Below are 27239 nucleotides of genomic sequence, written 5' to 3' on the forward strand. Positions count from 1 at the left end.
AATTCACCATCTCACCACTCATCCTTTGCTGCTCGCTCCACCATCCCCAAAACCACATGAAAGCCAAACACCTCCTTCCAACCCAACCTCCATGCGTGACTAACAACTGCAACTCACGTGGAATCATCATCCCCCATAGTGCCACCACGGGCCCAGCACTCTGGCCCGACGACGTCACACAGGCGTGATGCGCTCACCTGTAGCCAATGGGGGAGCGAATGCCTTTACGACTGCGCTTACCTGGCCAAACTTTTAATTCATTATTTCGCCTCTTCTCTCCGCAACAAACCACCGAAGACAAACCGATCAGACACGCACACACGGGGTTTTTTTTCTTCTTCTTGTTCGAAGTCATTCGTATCTTACCAAAGTAGAATTTGTCTTTCAAGAAGCCACCCACCTCCCCAGAATTTTGTTTTAAAAGGACAGCAAACTCCCAACTAAATCTGCAAACCAAGGGGTGGGCAAGGAAGTTACTGGCCCGGCCCGAACGACTTACCTGTTGCACAGAAAGGACACACCTGTGTGGGGAGGGACCTATAGAGGAGAGAGAGACACACACACACACAGAGGGGGGGTTGATTCCACCCAGGTGGAACTCGCCGAGTGGCGGCGGCTGGTTTTACCCTCCAGACGGGAAAGTCCAGTTTTACTGCGGTGGTGCAGCTTCGCAAAATGGCACAACCGGACTCGGACAAGTAAGTGGAGTTGTTGAGCTTGTGTGTCTGGCTCTCGCTTAACCGGTTCGGTGCCGCGTGGAGGTGGAGAGAGTCAACTTTAGCCCGTGCGCTGCGTTGGGCCCCCTTCGAATTTTTTAGTTGTTTGCCTTTCGTCGGCAGCGAGAGGATCGGGCGACGGTGGTGGTGGTGGTCTCTGTGTGTGTGTGTTGGGGTTGGTGTTGGTTGGTGGTCTCTGTGTGTGTGTTGATGTTGGTTGATGGTGGTCGTGGTGGTGGTCTGTGTGTGTTGGTTAGTAGTGGTGGTCTCTGTGTGTGTGTTGGAGTTGGTGGTGGTGGTCTGTGTGTTGGAGTTGATGTTGGTTGGTGGTGGTCTGTGTGTATGTGTTGGAGTTCATGTTGGTTAGTAGTCGTGGTGGTCTCTGTGTGTTGGAGTTGGTGTTGATTGGTGGTGTTGGTCTGTGTGTGTGTGTGTGTTGGAGTTGGTGTTGGTTGGTGGTCTCTTGTGTGTGTTGGTGGTGGTCTGTGTGTGTGTTGGAGTTGGTTGGTGGTCTCTGTGTGTGTTGGTGGTGGTCTGTGTGTGTGTTGGAGTTGATGTTGGGTGGTGGTTGTGGTCTCTGTGTGTACTGGGGTGGCGGTGGTGGTCTGTGTATGTTTTTTGTGTGCTGTGGTGGTGGTCTGTGTGTTTGTTGGAGTTGCTGGTCTGTGTACGTGTCTTTGTGCTGTGGTGGTGGTCTGTGTGTTTGTTGGAGTTGGTGGTCTGTGTAGGTGTCTTCTGTGCTGTGGTGGTCTGTATAGGTGTGTTTGCTGGAATCGTGGTGGTGTGTGTGTGCTAGTAGTGTTCTGTGTTTGTTGGTCTGCCTGTGTGTGTATGTCTCTTTGTGTGTGTTCCTAACCTATTTAGCGTATTAGCCTGTGAGTAACTTGGCTGAGTAGACCTGATGTACAAGTACTGGACAACCATTCCGTGTATATGATACACACATTTGTGTTTGTACTTCAAAGCTGACTGGTATATAGGTGTGTGTACCTGTGTATAGACCACAATGTGTTTGTGTGTGTGTGCTTGGCTTGTGCATCCTGTTGCAGTAACATTGGACCTGTATTAATACATGGAAGCCTCACCGAGACACAAAGCGTTGTGTATTTGCGTCCAAGTGAACATAACGTCGTGCTATAAGTTACATACTTAGAGTACAGAAAGGACCCAGTGATCTGGTATGTTGGGGGGGGTGTATGGGGCTGCAGGGTGTGCATGTTGTGTGTGTGTGTAGCCTTTGTGGTACGATCGTAGCCTCAGGACTGTATATGATGTGTATGTGACGATGCTATGATGCCAAGTTGTATATACCACAGTACAGTATCGTCGTTAGAGTATATGGTTGATGTGTTTGTACCTGTGTTATGGTACACAAGTTATATACCACCGTGTATAGGTTAGTAGATAGGTGTTTGTACCTGTGTTTGTGACCACGTTATATTCCACAGTAGAGAGGTTGGAGTGTATGGTATATGTGTTTGTACCTGTGTATGATACCAAGTTAGATAGATGTTTGTACCTGTGTATGGTAGCAAGTTGAATATCACAGTATAGAGGTTAGTTAGATTGAGGTAGATAGGTGTTTGTACCTGTGTATGGTAGCAAGTTGGATATCACAGTATAGAGGTTAGTTAGATTGAGGTAGATAGGTGTTTGTACGTGTGTATGGTAGCAAGTTGGATATCACAGTATAGAGGTTAGTTAGATTCAGGTAGATAGGTGTTTGTACCTGTGTATGGTAGCAAGTTGGATATCACAGTATAGAGGTTAGTTTGATTGAGGTAGGTCGGGGTTTGTACGTGTGGTGCCACGCTATATACAATACGACAGTACAAAATAGGCTGTAGAGAGATTAGACTGTGTGTTAGATGTTTTAGTCTGTCAATGGTACTATGTCATATACCACAGTACTTTCTAGAGGTTAGATTGTGTGGTAACTAGGCATGTGTACCTGTGTATATGCTTAAACGTGTCTGTAATCTCTTGTTGCCTGGCATGTGCTAATAGTTGTAGTGGGACCTTTACTCCGGAAAAGCCAAACGGAGGCTCAATACTGAGTTGAACACTCTATATAACTAAGTTGCAAAGTCATTTTGTTTGTGTGGTAAACGCGTGTATCTGTGTATGGGCTGTAAGATGTGAGAGTGTGTGTTTTAGGCTTACTATATAGATATATCCTGGTTTAATAACAATCCTTTATTTATCCAGAAAGGTATCTGGGTTTCAATACTAACACTGCATTACAGACCGTAGGAGTTGCGTAGTTTGTGTGGTGGGTAGGTGTTTACCTGTGTACGGTGTTATGTCATCTGTAAGGTACATCTATAACAAGCCTGTGTTGTACCAATAATAAGTTCTTGAGATAATTACCAGTCCCCACACTATTGCGTGTGAACATTTTGGATAACGAAGTTACAAACTACAGCATAGAGCTAAATAAAGTTTGTTGTGGTACATCAGTGTACGTGTACCTGTGTATAGTGTAACAACACTAGGTACGAGTATGCCGAGACCAATACTCTATGTGCTAATCACTCCACTGCTGGATGAGTACCGCCCTCCCCACAACAATGCGGCTCCTAGGGAGGGGTGTTATTTCACCATATTTCACCACTCTTGCCAGGTGCTAGGTGAAAATTGTGGGGGGAGGGCGTAAGATTTCAGAACATAGCACAGTACGGATTTGTCTGGACTCGACAATGTATGTTCAGTACGCGCATTATAATTGCATAGACCGTGGCAGAAGTTGCCTGCCTATGAGAAGTTTTAGGTAGCTAACGTTTGTTTCGTCAGTTCAACTTGTGAGTCGTCGTGGAGGTCAGAACCATGTCGCCCATGAATGTTAAACACGGTTTGACGGTGTACATTTGTGCGGTGTACGTACACAAAGCACCGTGGGATACACGTGTTGTGGCTGCACGGCTACTGATGAGGATCGTGAAAATCAAAACCGTGGCCCAGGAATCATCCCGCTTGAAACGAATGTTTAAAAGCCCCGATTGGTTTTGTTGATGGGACTTTTAAAATGTTCCACCATGCCAAACGTTGTAGGTGTGGTTGGAACCATTGCCCCTAACCACGTTAGCTACCTAAACTTCTCACTTTTTAGATAGGGCTGTTGTTAATGGAAAATGTGACGGTAAGTATGTCTTGAATGTGTACATTTGCGTTCGATCTGTGTGTGACTTGTGTGCAATACTTGTTTACGCGTTCTAACCCAAAATAAAACATATTATGCAATACAGGGCTGTTATCTATAACTTGTTTGTATATATGTGTACCTACGTGTACGTTCCTGTGTATAATTGAGTATTTCTGCTTTGAGTTCAGGTGTATCTACAATATTAACCTTAACTTATTAAGCGTGTCTACATGTATACGGTGCTGTAGAATGTCAGTACTACGTGCACACGTGTGTGTGTACACGTGTGTACAAGCATTATGTACCTACGGTATTCGCATAAGCTGTGTGCATGTGCACCTATCTCCATGACCTACAAAATGTCGAGTCAGTCCTTTGTGTTGTGTATTAGCACGTGTTTAATATTGATGTACTGTACATTGACACTAGTGTACATTACCGTATACATAACGTATGCACACCTTGCCTGTAAGTTTATATACAGTACCGCAGTTAATATTGACAATTTTACGAAACATTACATTTAGAGTATACACATGTCTGCATTGTACGTACAGCAAATACAGTACGTTGTCTTGATATTATCTGCCTTGTTAGTAAAGGATACTCTGCGTTATATTTGTCCACGTAATACTGCAGTACATCTATTTTTTCCCGTGTAAAGCATTACGTTATTCACGCTATTGTACATACATGCATACCTTGCGAAAAATGACACACGTGTGTGTACAGTACTTGGGTGTACAGTAAAATGACACACGTGTGTGTACAGTACTTGGATGTACAGTAAAGTGACACGTGTGTGTACAGTACTTGGGTGTACAGTAAAATGACACACGTGTGTGTACAGTACTTAGGTGTACAGTACTTGGTGCACCTATGTTGTGGCATTTACACGTGTGTGAGGTGTGTGTGTGTACCCTAGGTATGTCTACAGCTAATACAACGTGTTACATGTACATATTCATGCAGGTACATGCATGTGTACATAACCCCGCTGGTAAATTGTTGTGCTTGTTTTTGTATTTCTTCTCGACATGGTAGTGTATATGTTTCCAAGTATAAGCTATCTTGCGATGTACATACGTAAGAAACAAATGTACTGTATAGGTTGTGTGTACATGTGTTGTTGTGACTGTGTACATGTGCACACAGGTATGCCCTAACTCTTTACCCGTGGCATGGTCTGTTTAATGCGTACATTTAGTGATACACGTGCAAATTACTTGGGGAGCATGTTTAACTAATCTTCGATTACAATGTCTATAATAGAGGCCGACCGAAACTGAATTTCTGGTTTCGAAAGTTTAACTACACTTTTGACCAAGACCGAAACAGAAAGGTATATAACCGACGTTACCGAACACAACATTTATGAAATACTCGCTTTACTACCCGGCTTCGCCCGGGACTTTGATTCACCACGGCCGGCCGCCTTTGTCTCCCCAGTGGCGATGTTGACATACCACACCAGTTACTCGTTTGAGGCTGAGTCGACCTAGGGGAGGCCCAGGACCGGTTCAAATAATCATCAACGGCCGTGAGTGGGAATCGAACTCGGGGCGCCGCGCGAATCGCTACATAGCCCCCCCCCCTCCTAGGTGCGTGACGTCATTTATTGACGGCATCGCACCTCGCTCCCAAGCTGCTGCTGCTGGTGTCTGTGTGTTTGCAGCCTATCGCGAAGGATTGCCTAGCGTCGACTGACCGGCTGATAGACTTAGCACGAGCGTTATGTTCTAAAAGTAGATCTTGGGTTGACGACCGAACGTCAACATCAGTTTCGGCCTAAACCGAAAGTTAGAAATTTACTTTTGGCCGAAACCGAAAGTGTGCCCAAAGTGGCCATTTGGCAACTTTCGGTGCCGAAACCGAAATTCGGTCGGCCTCTAGTCTATAATGTCATAAACTTTACGTGTGGTTTTTTCAATTTCAAACGCGCCTTGTTAACGTATGGGCTCTCGGCTGGTATCAAAGGATACCTTGCTAAATATTTTAGTTTGCAAATATAGCCCTGTATTTTCACAAACAGCTACAACATTACCGATGTGTTTTATCCGCCACACCGTGCTGTATTATAACAACGCACGGGGCAGTTTACCCTTACAGCATCCACTGATGTGGACAATTGTTCCATCCAATGTCTCTGTTTGCCCAGGGTCAACTCTTGCAAACGACAGGAGCCTGGTCTCTGTCCTGAGTTCTCTCAGTCAGGGTTCAACAAAAATAAACGTAATTGGGCCCCCTCCCCCCTCGAATCCTTTTTTGTGAACTCCGCCATCGCCCTCCTCCAAATCGTGTCGTGCAATAATACACTGGGACGTGACCTTTAGTTTGCTTGGACAGTCTGAGTTTTAGAAAAAAGTTGCCCTCTGTACTTTCGCCGTTTTCTCACGTTGTGGATTTATGATACGGCCCTTTTAGATTTTGTGTATGTGCCTGCTTTTGTATTTTGCGTTTGTGACCCAGATGTCCATTTGGAAGAAAAAAAAGAGTCGAGTAGTCTCAGATGGGTTTTCACCTGGTTACAAAATGTTTCCCTATACTGCAGTGTGCGTGTGTCTGAGAGAGTCTTTTAATTTGCGCTATCAGCCTCTGTGTGCTGTGGTGAAGTTTAACAGCCTTCGGGAGTCCGGTTTTAGCTTCACGGTTATATTTTAGAAGTTGGGTTTTTTTTGGTAGCAATTATATAAATATGCATACTTGCAGGCAGCCATGATTTAGGCGAGGCGTTATTCACTTCGCGTTTCCTTGTTTCGCACATAGAAGAGCGAGGCTTAGTGGGGACGGGCGGAGGAGACGCACTGTATGGCAGTGGTGGTGGTCTTCATGGCTACACAAGCGAGCCATCGACACTTTACATGGCCTCAAAGTGCACCTGGCCTGGCACAGGCGACGTGATTGATGTCACCGTGACTTAGTGGTGAATGGCAGGCGTTGGCATTGGTCTTCATGGCGAAGATAGTATAACTTGTATTTAAGAGCTTGTCTCTTGGAATTTTGCCTCACTTGATACAGTAAATTTAGCTGTGACGGTCCCACCTGATGGCGGAGACTTGTGTTGCCTCCGAAACGTCGTGATTTATCATTGTATTTCTATTATTATTTCTATTATTTGTATTATTTATTTTTACCTACGTGACTTTACCGAAAAAAAACCTAAGAGTAAGAAGATAGTATAATTGATTTTGGTGTTTGTGGTGATCATGCTGTTGGTGATGATGGCAATGGTGATGATGAACGTGGTGTGGAGTGATGCTGGTGGCGTTGAAAGTGGAGGGGAAGGCCTTGGCGGTGTTCACTGTGACGATGGTCATGGCTGTTAGTACAGTGGTTGAGATGGTGGTGGTGATGTTACACTTATATGGTTTGCAAGCTTGTCATTTAGCCAGTAAAACCTTGCTGAGGATTACGTTTAGCAATTTAGCAAAACCAGAACACGAGAACAAAACCCATCGTATATATGAGGTGATTATGTATGTTGAACTTCTTTCGCACGGTACGTAGCCAACCACGCCAATCGCTCAAAAGTCCTGCACTGACGTATTTCACGAACCCATTTGTGGTATGTACTGACATCATCTAACCACCAAATATGAGTGTGGTCAACCAACGTTAGACTCTAAAAGTTGATGTAATGGGTGTTTCGGTATCTGCCTTCCCCTAAAGGTATCGCAATCCCCAACCACATCTTACGACTTCAAGAGTTTAGTTTGTTCGTTTCTCAGTCCGCTTGTCCTGGTGAGGTTTCACGGTGGCAGCATGTTGAGTAGTGGCAGTCCAGACCTCCCTTTCCCTGGCGACCGACTCAACCACGACTATACATTACTATACCCCACTATAAACAGACTCGAGCTCTTCCTGGTAAATTCCCAGGCGTTCCCAGGCCAGCCGAGCGACATAGTCTTGCCAGCAGCGTGTCCTGGGCCAGCCCTGGGGTTTTCGCTCAATGTTTCAGTCTTTGGTGTAGTGTCATCATGTGGTTGTTACATAACTAGGTGCTCGCTAACAGCACTTGCCCCAACAGTCTTGTTTGAGGTCATTAAGGGGGATCTTTTGTCTTTGTTACATAACCGGGATTGTTAAGTGGTTATTACATTTGAATTTAGTGTTTGAGGTATTGTATGGTGTTGTGCTGTGGGTAGGTGAGTGTGTGGGTAAGTTTGTTAATGACGGTAGGTTGTATGGCTGTTAGGTTCAAGGCTGTTGTACAATACCTACATACCTACTCACATGATTCCCAATCTACTCGCCAACTCCTCTAATTACACATTTACATACCTACTCAACCACACTCGCTCGCCAAAAATCATCACCCAAAACAAAAACCCAGCAAGTAAACTTGTTGGGTCCACACCCTATTTATGAAAAATGTGAATAACTTACTGACATATACTCTAATGTGCAACATGATGACGGACGCTTGTGTTGCGCCCGAAACGTCGTGATCTATTTTATTTTATACCTACGTGACTTTACAGAAAGAACCAAAGAGTATAATACACAGTATTTTAACGTTCACTCGGACATTTCAATGTCATGTGACCCCCACAACCACTACAGACTCAATCTGGTACAGTCCACTACCTTGATTTGTATCAACGACACGTGTGATTATTTTGTGTTATGTCTCTTAATTGTTTTGTTTCGAACCAAGAACCATACATAACAGAGGGGTCTTCACTCCACATCTGGCCGTTCAATAGCATTGGTTCAAGCGAGGTCGACTGCTGATTTGCAATGTCAAAACCATTCCAGAGTCTGCTGGATGCTGAGATTGCGCACTCCCAGAAGGCCTGTGTGGTTGATGGGATGTGTTAAAAAAAATTGTGGACGGACAGATACGCGAGTTGTCTGCTGATGTATTTCGTTAGTTTGGTATAGGAAGGGGACGTGTTGCTCTTAATCAGCGCCTTGTTTGTTTCCACAACCACTGAGAAGTGAGCTGGCTTAGGAGGCCCTGGACAACTATAAACCCACATTCCATCTTCTTCCTCTCGCTCTGTCTCTCGCTCTTACTCATTTCCACACCCACTCCTTGCGTAATTATTTTGCATAGATAATATTCTATTCCTTATTCAGGGCGAGGTCCCTTTCACGGGATGGGGTTGACTATGGAATGTGCTCAAAATGTTGAATGTCTCCCCGAAGATTATGGACAATTTTGGGTCACGCTGACACATACACCGACACATATCATATGACACGTATGCAAATAAATACCGAAACATATAAATACTCCTACTGTACTGCACGCCAAGTAAACATATGTTAACATACAACAACTTACATTCGCTAGGAATTGGCGGTGACATCACCAGGCTCGGTACGTTTTGAGGCCACATGAAGTGTTGGAAATCTCTGGCAGGAGATCACGGGACAGGCCTAGGTTTTAAAGGCTTATCCGACTGACATAATTGAAAGATGCCCCACCATTTCTCCCTGTTTGCTGTGTTTTAGCCATCCATGTGCTCTCTGCTCGTTGTGAGCATCACTCTTCCACCCTCCTTTGTTGCTGAATGGCAACTGCCCAGCGGTGTCCTTCATTTGCTTCCTCCACAGAGGCTGATGCTGATGTACACACGCGTATGCACCAGCAGTATTTGCGCACGTACAGACACGGCTATTGATTCTGTCGCGCCGTCTGTGTTTGCGTTAATACATAAATAAAATGAGAGACGTGCAGACTTAAGGTCGATAAGCAGAGTTATTAGGCCGGGATACATTTCAGACTGTAGGACAACAGGATCTACTATTTATAGGATAACAGTTTAAAATCCCTGCCCAGGGTCAACTTGGTCCCATTACTTCACACATTGGCAATAACTGATGCCTGTTGTGAAACGTGATCCACCAACCATGATTGCATGGTTGGTGGACCACGAAGGGATGGAGCCATGTGCATTAGATGTCCTCCTTTAGGTTTAGAGGTGGCTTGTGAGAGGCAGTAGCAGTACAGCAGGTAGGGTGTTGACTTATCCATGGAGTGGATTATTTGATGAGCGTTATCCCTCCCTCCCCCCTATGTATGGCAAGTATTGTCCAGGTACTAATGGGCTTGGCCATGTATCCCAATGCAGGAATCAAATGAGAAAGTCTTGAGTCTCGGCGAGGCTTCCCTGTGCGAGTGGTTAGCGCGCACCGAGATCTAAACTCGACAATCTGAATTTGATTCCCGGCCATGGCCAACATCAGTGGAGAGTGATATCTAGTCCCAGCAGGTCCGCTCTTCACCAGTGTGGTGAAGTATGGTCAAAACAACTGCCATTGGGGAGAACTTCATCCAGCAATGGATTGACAAACGGCTGGACCTTATTGTCATTATTGTCACTGCAGAATAGTGTGTATACTGTATAAACTAAACGAAACAAAGCTTCTTTAACTCTTGAGTAATTATTACTAAGCATATATTTGGCCAACGTTGAAATACTGTTGTCATATCTGGGATAGAGAACAAAGTTCTACTATGAAACTTTTTATTTTACCAAGTAAGCCCGAATGAGCTATATTAGCTCTTTTTCAGAAGCGACCTGGCCACAAATGATAACTCAACGAAGTGGTGCATCACGTGGATGTTTATTGCAGCCAAATACTCTAAACGCAGGTTTCTACATGTGGAGGGGGAAGACACGGATAAAAATCCACGTGACCTCGGGGACAGAGACACGCAAACTCCAAATACACAGCAGGCGTCAGGGTCTGGATTGAACCCACAAACTCCCGTATACCAGGCGAGGTAGTTAACATCATAATATATATTGGGGGGACACGCATCTCCCCCCCCCCATATTCAAATATGCTCCAAATGTCCCCCCCAATATATTGCTATAAAATAGATTTCTGTTTATATGATTGTGGTTATGGTTGTACTTTACATTACATACAATGAAACAAGAAAAGGTAAAAAAGAAAAAAACAGAGCAATGTAATAAATACAATACACTATTAGACATGTAAACAATAAACAAAAGTCCATCCTATGTGTTGGTGAATTTCGTAATATTTTAGGCAGAAAATGGCAGGAAATGAGTTTTCAAATTTATATTTTTTTTCTGGGGGGGAGACCCCAGACCCTCATGGAAGATTTGATCCACCCCAATGTGGACCCCATGGCTACGGCCTTGGTTAACATAGAAATGACAACATTGCGAGCAGCACCCTTCATGAAAACGACTCTGCGATACTTTTTTGGGTAAATCGATAGCGTTATGCCATGACGGTAACTACAGCAAATTGCTATGCCACCGATTTCACGAGGCCACCGCCTCTCATGTCTATATAACCCTGGCAGTATTTAGCAGGTAAAAGCTACGCACGTGCAAAGTCAACTCCTGTTCATGCAGCAAGTCCATTTGTTGTGAGGACTTAATGGAGCATCGGCGTGGTTGGGGGGTCATCAACTACCCGCACTTTACACGGTCACTTACAAGCCGGGTAGGGGTTAGGGTTAAACACCGGGGTCGCGTTTTCTCACTAAAAAAACAAAGAATAAATAGCAATGGGTAGTGGCAGCTTAACTGGTTAATGATCAACGTGGCTTAGCTTGTGTTTATTGCCAGGCTGTGTTTATATATTTACCCCCGACGAGAACCACTACAAAGGACCGTGTCCCCTAGGCCGGTAGCTTTCACAAACATCCCCGGGTTTAATGGCCCATTTACAGTCATTGGTACACACATACGCACAGGCTGTACGTACACAGACACAGGATGCATACACATACATACGCATAAGTATGCTGCACACACAGAAAACCAAAGTTCATCTGTATAACTTATTTAGGCTGTTGGAGCGAGTGCTGTTTATCCTTGTAGGATACATGCACACATACATTACTGTATATACACTTTGCATAGGCTGCACACATAGACACACTGCAAAACCACACAAAAATCACCCATGTTAACTCATTAACAGCAGTAAAAGCCAGTGCCTTACAATGGAACTCCTTGCCCACCGCTAATTTCTGCCCCAATGCCTCCAGACCATTAAGATGCAAGTGGCTGGTTTACAATGAACTGCCTCAGCTCACGCTAATAGATGGCTTTATAGACTAGGGGGGGTTCATGATAATTAAACTGTGAGCATGCGTTTTCTAAGCCCTCGGAGCAATGTGTGTAGGTTTTTGTTGGTGTGTTGGACTCGTTCCATCAATTATAACAATCTACATCGCAGCATCATGAGAAGTGGCATCGGATTTCAAAATCCAAGAAAAGACAGCAAAATATTGCAGAAAAAACACCGTACACCAACGCTGTGTGCAAAAATCCCAGTGGGATGCAAGTCAAACAACAACAACCACAAGACAACTTAGATTAAGGCCATCAGTCTAACTCTGTACTACAACAAACAAACATGGCAAAACCAATACACTTTTCGAAATCACCAAAATAAAGCCATGAAAGCAATGAGACATCGTGCTTGAGTGGGTGACCGCCACAAACAGGTTGCCATAGGGCCTCGCTGCTACGTGGTAGGCAGCAAGAGGGCAATGAAGCAATATCCACCCGGCAGTGGATTGAACATGGAAGATGAGTCTGTGTGTGTAGCCGTGGGGAGCGGTGGTATAGTGGTTAGCGCGCTGCGCTACGAACCCGGCGACCCGGATTTGATTCCTGCTCACGGCCAACACCGGTGACGATTATCTGAACCAGGTCCTGGGCCTCCCCCTAGATCTACTCGGCTTCAAATGAGTACCTGGTGCGGTGTGTAAACATCGCCACTTGGGATACAAAGGCGGCCGGGCGTGGTGCTGGCCACCCACCCCCTCGTATGCCGTTCTGGCCTTCATAGGCGCTCGCTAACAGCACTTGCCCCAAGTCTGTTAAGGCTGCACGGGGGATATTTGTCTTTATAGCTGGTACAGCAATGAGTTATCTCGGCAAGGGTTAACAGATGTCGGTGCGGTGGCAGATTAGTCCCATGGTCAATTTTTGCCCATGGAGAAATATTTGTCATTTATCGTTCTGTGGCATTTGCGTCAATAATAAATGCTGATGTATTTGGTTGTGCCATTTGTGTGTCTGCAAACATTCAAAACGTGGCGGCGTGGTCTCACTCACGCCAGAATGGCCCATGGTGCAATTGCAGCGTGTTCCTGTCGTCCCCCTCCAAACGATCTCCTCTTGTTCAGCTGACTTGGACGTACGTGACTTTCGATTTCCCCGTGTTTACCTTAAACCAAACTTTTCACCCCTTGTAACATTCTTCCGATCGTTTATTGAAATTTATTCCCATTGATCATTCCAGGGCCAGCGGCTTGTTAGCGGATTTGAAATGGTTTAATATGTTCCTAAGCAAGACGGAGCAATGCCTCCGATCCGCACACGAATTCTCAGCAAGACGTCAATATTATATACCATTTTTGCCTTGCTATTGTAGACTTTTCACAAGGCATTTGATATGGTTAACTACAAAACTGGGATTCAACTGCCTAATCCAATTACGTAATACTTATTGCTCCTTAAATGCTATAAACCTCCTGCGTTAAGCCTTTGCTCCTTAAATGCTATACACCTCCTGCGTTAAGCCTTCGTCAAGTTAAGGAATCTCCGTGCTCAAACTAACTTGGTGTAGCTCTTTATGCTGGATTCTAAATGGAACACATCAAAAGTGCACATAGCCTGGCACAAGTGCCGCGTTGACGTCGCCACCACTTCGTGGCGAATGCCGGTTGTTGTGCAAGGTGGATCAAGGTGGAGTGTTGCATCGCAGGATCACGAGAGATGGAGGCAGCCTTGTGGAAGTAATCATCCAGGAGAGGATTGATCATGGCTGACGAGGATGATGATTAATAAATTAAACAAATGACAGACATTTTGGGTAATAATTTAAATTGATCATAATGGTGTCTCTACAGCGCGCGATTCATTTTTATATAAAACTGGGGGGTTTTTTTCGCACTGCCAGCTCATGGTGTAGTGAGGGCACACTTGCCAATGACATCTGGATAAGCAGCCGTACTTGGTTTCCCACGCCTGAATCTGCTGATGAGCCCCAGGCAGGTGAAACCGGTCCAGAGTCTGTGCGCTCCACCAACTGCTGCTGGTTAACTGAAGTCTGGTAGGCCAGAAGTCGGGCTAAAACACATTTTTTGTGTGAAAATGGTGAATGGAAGGTGATTTATTTAATTTATTACAATGGGAATATTGTCGCCGTTAATAAAGGTGACGTCTCGAGGAAGAATAGCAGGAACATTTTACAGTGTCGCTATTTAACAAACAAACCAACTCAACTCACAATAGGAGCTTTGTCAATTGACGTAGCTCCTATTGTGAATGTCAAAAAAAAAACGCGTCACCTCAATGACACTGCCTTGAAAGGAAAAATACAAGTTGATTTTTCTTTGTTATTTTCTGCTTGTCCCCACCGCTCCCAACTCAGAATTACCAAATAATGATTTTGTGTTGAATAGGTTTTTTTTTCTTTTCCAGGCAGGGTTTAATGAATGTATTCTATCAGTAACTTGCCACTGAATGGTTAGCCATGCACACACACACAAAAGCAATAGCACGGTGTATTATTGCAGACTCAAGTCTCGATCCCCCGTATGGGATCGTGCCGTCACCATCTCAGCATCTCGCGCAGATCAATAAGAACGCTGGCGAACAGTGGAACGACGTGGATGTCCAGAATGAACGCCTCATTCGAGACCCAAACGTCACACCTCCTGCCTTTGACATTCCTCCTTGAAGACACCGTTGGAACCTTCAACCGCATCAGAACATCTGCAGGCTGATGCACACGCCTCCTTCATGGATGGAACATTAAGGAAGAGCCAGAGTAGGGCGATTGTGGCCATGCAACTCAAGCTCTGGGCCATATAGCAAACCCATAGAGAGACGTCGATATACACAGTGACCCACAGATGCATTTAAAGACAAGCCACAGTGCAATTGTGGCCCTGCAACCCAAACTATGGACCAAAAGTAAAACCATTGTAGTCTGTGCTCCTTCAACGGAGGGGGGGGGGGGGAAGAAAAACCACGCAAACTCTTTCCTGAAGCCCTCTCTCGCCGTGGCTAGCAGACCTTGACATTGTCATTCAGCTCCTGAATCTATTGCTGCCATACACAACAACACGAAACGAATTGTAATGCTGTCATGAGTGCGTTGTTGCTTTGGAGCCCCGTGCATCGGAACGCCGCGCGGCCTTTGTGCGCATTCCACCGAGTGCCGAGTGCTGTCCGAGCATGACGGGATACCCACACTTGTTTGTGTATGGGCCCTCATGCCTCGTTAACTCTCCACTTATAAAGATCGATGTGGTAAGCATTGTCTCCGTTTGCGCGAGTGTGGTTCGTGATGGTAAAACAACGAGTCAGACCTGGTAGGAATTACTCGAACGAGTGTAAGATTTGTCCATAGGTGGATACATGCAGTTTTGTGGATTTGTCTCATGGGCCTATACATATACAGCACTGTATATTCGTATACTAGAGTGACTCTGGAAGGGCCTTCATCCAGCAGAGTATTGGCTGATGAAGATGATCCTATATTATGAAGTATGTATGTTGAACTTCTTTCGCGCAGTACGTAGCCAACCGTGCTAATCCGAGGTACTGGGGAAGGACAACAAACTAAAAACAGAAAGCAGTTCTAAAGAAATTAGTTTTCATTTTAGATTAAAAAGTGCTCCAAGTGGCTTCCTGATATCGGAAGGAAGAAGAGCGTTCCTGACGGTTGCAGAAGCGCATCTGAAAAGCGTGCGATGCAGTGGCCGTCTTTGTTCGATGGCTATCCAAAAGCCCTTGCTGCATGGATGACTGGAGTTCGCCTGATGGTTCATGTTCTTTGACGAGATCAGCCAGATGTTGTGGTCCATGCTTTGCAAGGACTTTGAGTGTAATGAGCGCGACCAGAAGTATTCGTTCAGCAACCAGAAGCCAGCGCAGTTTGACGAGCACCGGGCGGACGTGGTCGGATGTCTGTCTCCATGTTCTGTGTGTGTTTCAATGCCATGTACTATGTATGTATTATATCAGCACCTTGTATCTCGAATGTATAATATTATCATACCTGCATTGATGCGTCGGGCTCATTCACGTGTGTTACTCCGCAGTTTTATGCATGTGTGTACGTGGGCTAGGTATACATACGTATTGATTTGGGCTGCGAGGATGGCTATATAGGAAATTGTAGAACAGCATTAGATTCCATAATAGAGAATATTAGATTGTTCACTTAGTCTTTGCGGAGTTTAGAGCATTATCTCGTGTGGCTGGCTGGGATTTTTTCATTACTTTACTCCCACGTGTAACAGCACTCACAAATCGATTTGGCCAAACATTCCAATGCAGGACCCTCTTTGGATAAAAACAAGTATTGAGGCTCCCTAGGTCGACTCAGCCTCAAATGTGTGGTGTGTAAACATCGCCACTGGGGAGACAAAGGTGGTCAGGCGTGGTGCTGGCCACCCACCCCCTCGTGTGCCTTGCCGGCCTTCATTGGTGCTCGCTAACAGCACTTGCCCCAAAAGTCTGTTCGGCTATATGGGGTATCTTTTTTTGTGTTTACATGCATATGGATGCACATGGCCAACACGTGTTGTGTGTTCACATGCTAATACGACCTGAATAGCCACTATCAGTGTCCTATCTCGGCGCCTATCACAGCATGGGGTGCTGGTGGTAGTGTAGGGTTTTTACTCGACCTTACATATAAAAAAGAATACCCGCTGAGTCGGGTGAAGCAGCAGACATCGGCGATACAAAGGCGGCCAGACATGAGCCAACCCCCACCCCCCCCACCTCGTGTGTCACGCTGCCCCTGAATAGGTGCTCGCTAACAACACGCTGTCGAAGGGGATGGATATGGGATCAAAATCCCACCCGCATTCGTAAAATTATCACTGCCCTTACTTACAAACATACGTGATGTAGGCTGACGTTTTAGACAATTTCGCGTACACGAAAGTGCGGTAGAGGGGTGTGTGGAACGTGATTTCCCTTCACTCACATCACCAGTATGTCTGGTAATTAGTCGCTTAATTCTTATAGCACGAGGCCACCTCAGGTGCTAATCTAGCATTTGGCCTACTCTCACACACTCTGTGAAGAGGTGGGAATTACCCACGCTTTACGCCACCACACGCGACCTGCCGATAATATTAACAGCGGCATGCCCATTTACACTGCTGGGTCTACCCATGGAATACCGTGAACAGTTCTGTACCTTATATGGAAATCCTTAATTCGTCAACTTCATTCAAGCGTCAGTTTTCTCAGAGCCCCACGGTGTTTCAGTTTCATTTATTAGGTATAGCCCTGTGAGCCATTCGGCTCTTGAATCGGGTGCAACCGCAACAAACCAAAAACATGAACGAGAAAACATCTTAAAGTGACTATGCGCAAACAGAAAAATCCAGGAAAAAACTGCAAAGTCTTCCAGAAAAAAAGCACCATACACCAACGGTGTGCAAAATAATCCCAGTGTGTGTAATGTGTGTAAAGTGAGAGCTCCGACTCTAACGTCTTTTCATCTCTCCTGGCCACCCTCTGTGCTCTGAAGAAGACACATTGCCCAAAACGTCGGCCCGTTCTAACCGGTTTCTGTAAACAAGGAAAGCGCTCGCGCTGAGTAACTGGAGGTCGTGGGTTCGAGCCCGACCCTGACGCCTGCTGCTGTGTATTTGGATTTTTCTCCGGGTCCTCCGGTTTTTCCCTTCACATTTAGAATCAACATTGCGCGTTCAGAGTATTTGGCTGCTATACATTTCCACGTGATAAGCCACTTCGTTGAGCTGTCATTTGTGACAGCCAGGTCGCTTCTGAAAAAGAGTCTTCTACAGCTCAGTGGGCCCACCTGGTAAAATAAAAACAAATCGTTGACAATTTGGGACGATTCCCTTAATGAGCGCAAGCGTGGCACCTCGGCGGTGCGTTCCGATGTGACATCTGCTGGGCGGGTTTCTTTGTGTCTTGGGAGTTGCCAACAATGAGACCCATCATCCCCGCACTCTTAACCCAACCACCCCACCCACCCCGCACGGAGTAGCAGCCCCGGGGGGCGTGGGAGGTTTCGAAAAGATTTGCAAATCAAAGGGAGGCTACTCGTAGCCAGACCCATTTTGTTACAAAAAAATATCTTGCCACTCCCCAGTGACTGTCAGCCCTGAAAGTAGTCAATACAGCAAAACACAGTAAACAAACTATGGACAGTGGTGATTGCAATTCTGATGGTATCACCACCAACATCATCCACAGAGGCTCGTGCTGGACATCTGTGAAAAAGAGCCTCATGGCTCATCAGATTTCTCCAGTCTAAATCTTCTGATCTGGTTCTGATTCAGAGTGCAGTCGTGGATAAAGGCGCAGCCCTGCAAGAGCTTGCTGTCATCACCGCTGGCGGATTCCGGGGCCTCCCAGCTAAAGGGAGCTCTAGTGAGCAACTCTTTAAAAAAAAGGCTTATATCGATATGCTGCTACACGTTGGAACATATACGTCTTTGAATAATATGGAATACCCACACTTTCCCCCCCCCTCAAATGTCCACTTTGGCCCACTGCTGGGTAGACACTGGGGGAGTGTTTAAGAATCTTCCACAGTTTGTGTTTGACGATGGCCATGTTTGAGTGATGGCTATGCAGGAACACACACACGCAGACGAGTGTAGTTTAAAATGTCCTGTTAAAATTGCTCATGGCGGAGCTCGCTAAGAACTATTATCCCACTCGGCAATCGCTACAGAAAACTACAGGTGGAAAACAACAACAACAACAACTTGTAAAAACATTTGGAAGAGTGGACAAGTACTGCAGCTTAGTTTACACAGATACAACCCCATAGAGACGCATCGGTGCTAATTCAATCTCGCTGAAAGAAACACATGCAGTGTAACTTGTATTGACCAAACATCCCAATACTGGAAACATTACCTGCAAATTACTTTATTGGGATTGCACATGGGAACATCGCCCCCCCCCACTCCTCCTGTAAAAAAATTGGCAGGAACTTCCTGAAAAAGGAGAGTTTTTGAGACTCGTGTGTAGTGGACACCTATGTGCTATCTGCCCATGGATTGTGTTGATGATGATGAAGATCTTGTACCGTATTGATGTGTTCACCTTATCCGGGTTTGGTCTGTACTGTGGATAAAGGTGGCAACTGTAGTCTGCACTCATCTCTGTTGGCAGTCCTGAACTAGCGTTTGAAATTCCACATTTTCCCCTTTTCAAAAAAGACATTTGACATTTGTGCTCAATATCCTTTAATCATGATAATCAATAATTATAATAATTTAGAGCCCCATATCAATCCACTGCTGGACGATACCGGTTGAAGGCCTTTGTAATGGGGATTGTCACCATACTTCAAGCTGGTCAGTGCCATGGGGGGCACCACGAATTCAGATATTACTTTCTACAGATGTTGTTAGCCGTGGCCAGGAATCGAACTCGGGATGCTGAACACAGCGCAGTGCGCTAACCATTACACTGCGACTCCACGCCCAATAGGTATACGGTTATATTTAATAATACGACTATTGGTGATTGGATATGGGATAGGGCTAGCTCAAACCTCGTATAATCCCATGACCAACACAATTAAAACCCCATTCATACATATACGTCGATTTGCACAGTAGTCAAATAAGTGTTTTTTTCTCAAGTCTGGTTATTCATTATAAATCCCACTCCCCACACCCAGGCTCACAGGCCTTATCTCCAGACGCCTAATCTCCTCCAGATAAGACACTCATTGCAGCTTTGATTCTCCAGGAATATAGTGGCAATTAAGATAGTGGATTCTTGTGAACTGGAGGAAAGACATGGACACTGTGCAAACAGAAGTGAGAGCAACTGAGAGAGAAAGTCTGAATTTAACTTAACTATTGCCATGCCATCAGCACCAGCAGTGTTATTATTATGGACATCATCTGTTATTAACATCATCAGTAGCAGCAGGATCAACATCCTCATCAGCAGCACCACTACCGTTAGCAGCAGTAGTATTATCAATATCGTTTATCATTATCAGCAGCAGGGTTAACATCATCAGCACCAGTAGCTGCTGGTGAATACACAAGCACAGGAATTGAAAAGCAGAAATCTCACTCGTGCATTTCGAGAGACCACCGTAAAAACCATAAAAGCCCACTTTACAAAAAGTCTTGTGATTTACAACAGAGCACCATAGGTGTTCACTAGCAGTCGGGTTGAGCAGAGGTCGCAACTGGGTACCCAATACCCGTACCCTACCCGATACCCGGCTACCCGTACCCAGCCAGGTACCGGTACGGGTACCCGTTTGCGACCCTGGTGCGGTCGGGTACGGGTAGACCGTGAGTCACTGGTGAGTCACCGTTTGTCACTCATTTCCCAACGTCTTGTCTCTTCTCACAATTCAAGTTCCTAGAATCAACCCACCCGCGCCTGCAACATGACTTCATCCCAGAGGTCGCAATCAGGTACCCGATACCCGTATCCTACCCGTACCCGGCCGGGTACGGGTACGGCCGGGTACGGGTACCCGTTTGCGACCCTGGTGCGGCCGGGTACGGGTAAGGAATCAAAACCCGTTTGCGACCTCTGGGGTTGCGTCAGCGTTCACGGGTGGCTGGCTCGTGGGTCTTCAATCGTCTCAACTGACAGAGTCTTAAGGGCGGCAGCTACTTCTTAGTCTGGTGCTGCGTGAGGCCGAAATCGCCGGGAGATGGGAATTTCTGTCTCTGACCGTGCCCCCCATCGCTGTGCCGTGTACCACATGCGAGCAGTAAGCGCGGGGTGGTGGTGCGACATGGAGGAGGAGGTGGTGGTGGAGGTGACGCGGCGGCGTGTACGCGACGCGCCTACACGAGTGAGGACGAGGCCTGGAAGAGCTACCTGGAGAACCCCCTGACGGCCGCCACCAAAGCCATGATGAGCATCAACGGGGACGAAGACAGCGTGGCCGCCCTCGGCCTGCTCTACGACTACTACAAGGTAGGGGTGCTTTGCAGATTGTGACGTTTCAGAATCTCAGGTTTTTAAGGGCAATTATATTTCCGGATTTTTTTTTTTATCCCGACTAGTTGACGTTATGGATGTAGTTTGAAGCATCTTTGTGGCGTGAGCCGGTGCCAAGTGACGCCATTTTTTGTGAAGAAAGCATTGGCAATTAGCCACGTAATGTCCTATGACGTCATATTTTGTTTAATGATCCGAAATACAAAACAAATTGAGTCAGATTTTTTTGGGAATTGCAACTTTGTTTTTTGGGAGAGCCTGACCTTTAGTATAGAGAACAGCTCGGCGACCACTGCCTCACTGCCATCTGCAAGTCGCATATTTAGATACGAGCAAATACAAGAGAAGCCACACAACAGCAAACGGATAAGGCAAAGAGGGGGAGTGTGGATCGCAAGCAATTCACCGTCCATACATTTTGGCAAAGGGACCCACAACTGCAGACACGATCGCTGTAACGAGACGGCGCCAAAGACACTGCCGAAACCAGCGTGTAATGTACACAACACTCTTGTAGCTCTTTTTTATTCATGTAAAATTGCTTACTAATCACAAACCGAGAATATGACACCTGTGCGTGTACTCCCAGAGAATGAGATATGGCAATGCAGCTGCGTCTTATTTAAGATGAGAATGAATAATTGAGGGGCGGTTACTGAGACGTGTGGTGCCGGGGAGGGAGAGAGGAGGGCGGGAGGTTCACCACGCTTTATTGTAAGTCACCACTGGACCCCACTAGGCCCCACTGGGCCTGGCCTGGCAGGGTCAGGGCCATGTGTGTTTCTGGCTTCGGTTGTTCATTGGCAGCGGAGTTAAGGTTGGAAGTGAATGACCTCAACACTAGAGCGTGAGCGATGATGATGGTTATTATGATCATGATGGTGAATGATGATGGTGATAATGATTTGATGGTCATGACGACGATGGTGCTGATCGTATTGTGAATGATGAAAACGGGAATTGGTGGCGGTGATGGTGGCGACGACAATTAATGATGGTGGTGTTGATAATCATGATGACGATAACTTATTATGGCGATGTGTGTTCTAGGTGCCGCGAGATAAACGTCTGCTACCAGTAAAGGGCTCTGAGAATGGAGACTTGGAGCCCAAACGGTGAGATGCCTCACCTTAATTACGAGGTGTATCACCCTTACCCCTGCATTACCCAGAATGCCGACTCAATGCTGACCCTCTATATTACCCAGAATGCATTGTCCCCTTCACGCCCAGTAACTGATAGCTGTCCCCCTTTACTGCTCCTTTTAACCCAGAATGTCGCGCTCAGTGCTGCCCCACTTAATTACCCATAATGCCACAGTGCTGCTCCAATGTATTATTTGAGTGTTGCGCCTCTATATTATTCAGAATTCCGCACGGTGAAAGGGTGCAGATTAGCATCCCTTTCATGACCTGCAGTTTGCATGTCTCTCTCCCCGTAGTGGCGTGGATTTTCCTCCAGGTCCTCCGGTCCTTCCCTACACAATTATAAACATGCTGATAAGCCTCTTCATTGAGCTATCATTTGTGGCCGGGTCGTTTCTGAAAAAGAGCTGGATAGCTCAGTGGGCCCTCACCTGGTAAAATAAAAAGAGTAGTTCGTCAAAAAAATACCCACAATTGCCCACTGCCGTCACCCCCTTTCCACCGCGTTACCCAGAATGCGTCACTCACCGCCCGTCCTACCTCCCCACCCCTCCCTCGGCAGGCTTCTGACAGCAATGGGCACGAGCGACACGGGGGAGTTGCACCGTCTGGTGGGCGCAGGCATATCCGGGCCACAGGGCATGGGGTCCCAGCCGTCGGGCATCAAGACGGAAAAGGCCATCTCCTACAACGTGACGGTGGCTCAGCCCTCCGTGCAGTTCTACGAGCGCGAGGAGCAGCGGCCCGCCATTCTGTACGAGCGCACGCATATGACGTTCGACATCGACCATGGGGCCGGCGGCGTGGGGCCCGGGCCGGCGCCACCGCAGGTCACGCAGGCCCAGCCGGGCGTGGGGCATTACCTGAAGGAGAACGATGACCGGCGCTCACCTGACAACGGGTCTCTCGACCAGGGCCCCGGCCTCCAGGAGGTGCGTGCCCCTATTCGTGTGTGTGTGGTGTGTGGTGTGTGTGAGGGTCAACCCACGTGTGGGTTTGTTGATCCGTAAGTGAACCTGTAAAATGCCTGCGTGGGTGTGTTAAGCTACGTGTGTGAGTTAACCCATAACACCTGTGTGGGTGTGTTAGCCCATGTGTGTGAATGAGCCCATAAGTTAACCCATGATGCTGGTGTCTTTTCCGTAACCTCCTCTCAGAGAGGTTTCACTTCACATGGCGTCAATGTGCACCTAGTTTGACACGAGCTGTGGTGATATCACCGCCACTTAGTGGCGATTGGCGGCTGTTGATGCTGCTGACAAGTTTCCTTATGTCTGCACGTGTGTGTCTGTCGGCTTGTGTGTGACACCTATCCTTGTGAGATACCTATCCATACACATGTGTGTGTGAAACTACGGACGATATAGTAAACCACCGTTGTTCGCCACTCCTTCAACGGAGGAGGAACAGCAACACTACACGAACTCTCTCCTGAAGCCCTCTCGCCGTGGCTGGAAGCAGACCTCGAAATTAGCTTTTATCTCCTGAAGAACGTTATCGCTTCCAGCATACACAAGAATAGAATGTGTGAAACCTGCTTGTGTGATGCCTGTCTGCCTCTGCAACACCTGTCGATCTGACACCCGTCTTCTGCTGTGTCCCGCTTGTTTATCCCGCGGGTGTCTCTCTGCGTGCATCTCCCCGTGATGTCCACAGACATACCACTTCAGCGAGCTGACCAAGTTCCGCGCTCAGCCAGGAGACACGTCCGACTACGAGACAGCGTCCGGGTGAGACTCCCCCGTGCGAGTAGTCTCATCTCTGTGTCCGAGTGCAGTGAGACAGAGACGAGACCACTAGTTCTGCCGGCATGTGTCACGCACACAAAGACCCCCGTATAGCCTGAACAGACTGTGATGTTAGCGAGTAACACCTATGAAGGCTGGTACGGCATATGAAGGTGGTGGATGGCCAGCAACCACCCCCGACCGCCTTTATCTCCCGAGTGGTGACGTTTACATACCACACCAGTTACTTATTTGAGGCTGAGTCGACCTAGGGGAGACCCAGGGCCAGTTCAGATAATTGCCACTGGTGTTGACCGTGAGCGGAAATCGAACCCGGGTCGCCAAGTTTGTAGCGCAGCGCGCTTCCCGCTACACTCCACGCGCAGTGGGAGGATCTGCACTCGGAACCGTTTCGTTCCGTTAGTGCAATGCAAGTTCATTAATTCCTAAGTAATATCATGTACGGCTGCCAATTCCGCGTTTCCTTCCATCGTAGTCAACAATATTTTTTTTTCCGAGCCATAGTAAAGCCATTAATCTCTTGGAACAACATTCTCATCTGACTTCATGGAACGGCTGGGTTACTGATCTGGCGAAGGATGCATCGAAGAAGCTTGTTTTTCATTTCCGTGCCAAAGCCTCTTTAACTCTGAGTAATTATTAGTGCTATACTAAGAACATATTTGGCCAAAGTTGGAATACTGCTGTCATATCTGGGACAGAGCACCATGTTCTACTATGATAAAACTTTTTTTTTATTTAACCAGGTAAGGCCCACTGAGCTGTCTCGCTCTTTTTCAGTTAATGACCTGATCACATTATAGCTCAACGAAGTGGCTTATCATGTGGAAATTTATAGCAGCCAATTACTGTACTCTAAGTGCATGTTTCTAAATGTGGAGGGAAAAATTGGAGGACCCGGAAAAAAATCCACGAGACCACGGGGAGAACATGCAAGCTCCAAATATACAGACATGAGGGTCAGGTTTAAACCCACGACCTTTCTACCAGGCGAGGTATTGAACATCTCACCACCGTGGTATTTAACATTGAGCAACGCAAGCTTGGAATTACTGCTCGGAGACAAGGAGAGGAACACGTGGATCAAAGGACAAATGCACATCAGACATCAAATTGACGGTCCGAAAAATTAAGTGCGCTTGGGCAGGAGACATCACTTAGATGGGACGTTGGCAGTGGATGAGACTGGTCATGTATGTCAGCTGAAGGAGAGACCCCGACGGAGAAGAGATGGACTGACGAGACCATTTCAAATGCAAGGGTGAGATGCATTGTGGCATTGCAGGATCCGTGAGCAATGGTGACGTCGTGGGGAGGCCTTCATCTAGCAGTCGATCAACCATGGCTCATAATGATGGTGATGGCATATTTCTGCCTTAGTGTAGCAGTGGTTATGCAAAAGCCAGTGACGATGGCGTGCGGAAGCCTTCACCCAGCATCAGATAGAACACTGAATGATGATGCGTACGTGTGCGTGCACGCGACAGGGAGTATTTTGAGTACACCCTGGAGGCGTCCAAGTCTCTTCGGCAGCGCCCGGGCGAGGGCCCGCTCACTTACCTCAACAAGGGCCAGTTCTACGCTATTTCCCTACGCGAGCTGGGAGCCAACAAGTGCCTCCGTCACCCCATGAGCAAAGTCCGGGTGAGTGCGCACGGTGCGGTGGAGCGACGGGGCACGGCGCGACGTGATTGGACGGGATGCGACGTGACGAGATGCGGCACGACACGACGAGAGGCCGCGCGGATTCAACGAGATGTCACCTCTTCTTCGTCGTACGGCTGATGTTGACGTAGAGCGACGGCTATACATTAATTATTTACATTGATGGCGGTTGACCCAGATGATTGCATCAGGAGTAGCGGAGTGGTGCACCGTCGCTGTGACGATGTTTGTGAATGCGGCAATGAGTCGTCGTAAATTTCGTGGTTCTGTTTCCCGGTGGTGATCACAGTCGCAAACCGAAGAGTTTTTTTAATTTTCCGTTTGTGCATCATCACCAAGTGTGCGCGTCTACTGCCGTGGTTTGTGCAGTGGATGCGGTTCAGGGGTTGCGGCCCAGAAGCTTCAGGGGCAGAGGTTGAAGCCAGGGATCTCGTGCGTCGCCGGGTCTTTCGCGATGAGAAGGTGTTTGTTTGTGACTTCTAGTGAGACGTGACATGACGAACCCGTGCGTGCGTGCGCAGAGTGTGATTATGGTGGTGTTCGGGGAAGACAAAAGCCGCGAGGAGCAGCTCAAATACTGGAAGTACTGGCACTCACGGCAACACACGGCCAAGCAGAGAGTCATCGACATCGGTGAGACCCCCAGCGCGCACACACACACATGGCCCACACACACATGGCCCACACACACATGGCGCACACACACAGCAGCGGCCAAATGGAATTTGCACATGCGGAAGTACCGACCATGTGACTGTAGTCCACACACTGGGATTACGGTACAGGGATTAGTAATACCAGAGCAGAAGTCCATACCCCTCGGCTTCATGACAATGCTTACTAGATTCAATTTTGATTTTAAGCTTTCGTGACTGCAGGAATCCATACTCTTTTGTTTTTTCGGTAAAGTCACGTGGTTAGAAATAAAATAAAACAAAACAAATCACGACGTTTCGATCGCAACACAAGCGGTCGTCATCAGGCAAAGAGTTGTGCAATGACACGCTTGCATTAAAATTGATTCTCATCCATGCAGTGTGTATGTTTATACGTGAATTCAAATTGGTTATTTACAATTTATGTATGTTACATATACGCCTGATATGCTGGTGATTAGGACATAGAGGCTGATCACGTGAGAAAATCTGTGCAAATGGGAAAAGAAAAACCATGTCGGTATAAATTGCACGAGAATCGATTCTAGTATTGAATCGCGATTTGGCGAACTACTGTGGCCTGCGAATCGTTGCTTTTGTTTTAAATTATTGCTGATTAGCTCCGTGGCCATGATATATTTTACACTGTGACAGTGGGACTCTCGTTTGTTTTGGCGGGAAAACAGTTGCTGTCAATTTGTGGCGGAAATTTTTGAAATCTCTGCAGTGCTTTGGCGGTTTGATTGTTTTTTCACCGTTTGCTGCAGAGGCCCTCCTCTGTCTTCCACCCTGGAAACGGAATCACTGTGCTTGATTGGCTTTGGAATCGCCTCATTGCTTGGAGCCTGATGCCTTAATCATTGTGGCCTATCTGCTGTATATGGGCCAAATACATTACCAATTTGGGCTCAAAATACATTACCACGAATTCCTTTTTTTAACACAAAAGTGGTCTTTGAATGAAGAGTGAGTGACTCGCATACAACAAAGATCCCCCCCCCCCCGCCGCCGCCATAGAGCCATCACAGACACTTGGGGCAAGTGCTGTGAGAGAGCACCAACACAGCACACGAGGGGGTGGTGTGGCTGACACCACTGCCGGCCGCCATTGTCTCTCCAGTGCTGATCTTGACAGATGGGAACCACATCATGCATTTAAGGCCGAGTCGACCTAGGAGAGGCCCAAAACCGGTTTAGACAATCGCCACCGATGTCGGCCGT

The 27239-nt window shown here is 46.9% G+C and overlaps 1 protein-coding gene across 9 annotated transcripts in view; it reads left to right on the forward strand.

Moving 5' to 3' along the window:
* Positions 1-262: 262 nt before the first annotated feature.
* LOC144730965 (grainyhead-like protein 2 homolog) overlaps positions 263-27239 on the forward strand; it is a 72798-nt gene continuing 45821 nt past the window's right edge. For 3 of the 9 annotated variants that reach the window (XM_078611858.1, XM_078611895.1, XM_078611886.1), the window contains exons 1-7: positions 264-698; positions 20573-20780; positions 21855-21919; positions 22512-22881; positions 23606-23679; positions 25185-25341; positions 25884-25995. In XM_078611858.1, the coding sequence (XP_078467984.1) occupies positions 676-698; positions 20573-20780; positions 21855-21919; positions 22512-22881; positions 23606-23679; positions 25185-25341; positions 25884-25995 (1009 nt within the window). In that variant the 5' untranslated portion in view covers positions 264-675. Of the gene's footprint in view, positions 699-754; positions 18240-20572; positions 20781-21854; positions 21920-22511; positions 22882-23605; positions 23680-25184; positions 25342-25883; positions 25996-27239 lie in introns of those variants that run through there. The other 6 variants (XM_078611876.1, XM_078611914.1, XM_078611924.1 and 3 more) reach the window with 3 other exon arrangements.

This window comes from Lampetra planeri, chromosome 2 (genome assembly GCF_965212315.1).
Source record: "Lampetra planeri chromosome 2, kcLamPlan1.2.h2, whole genome shotgun sequence".
NCBI classification, from domain to species: Eukaryota; Metazoa; Chordata; class Hyperoartia; order Petromyzontiformes; family Petromyzontidae; genus Lampetra; species Lampetra planeri.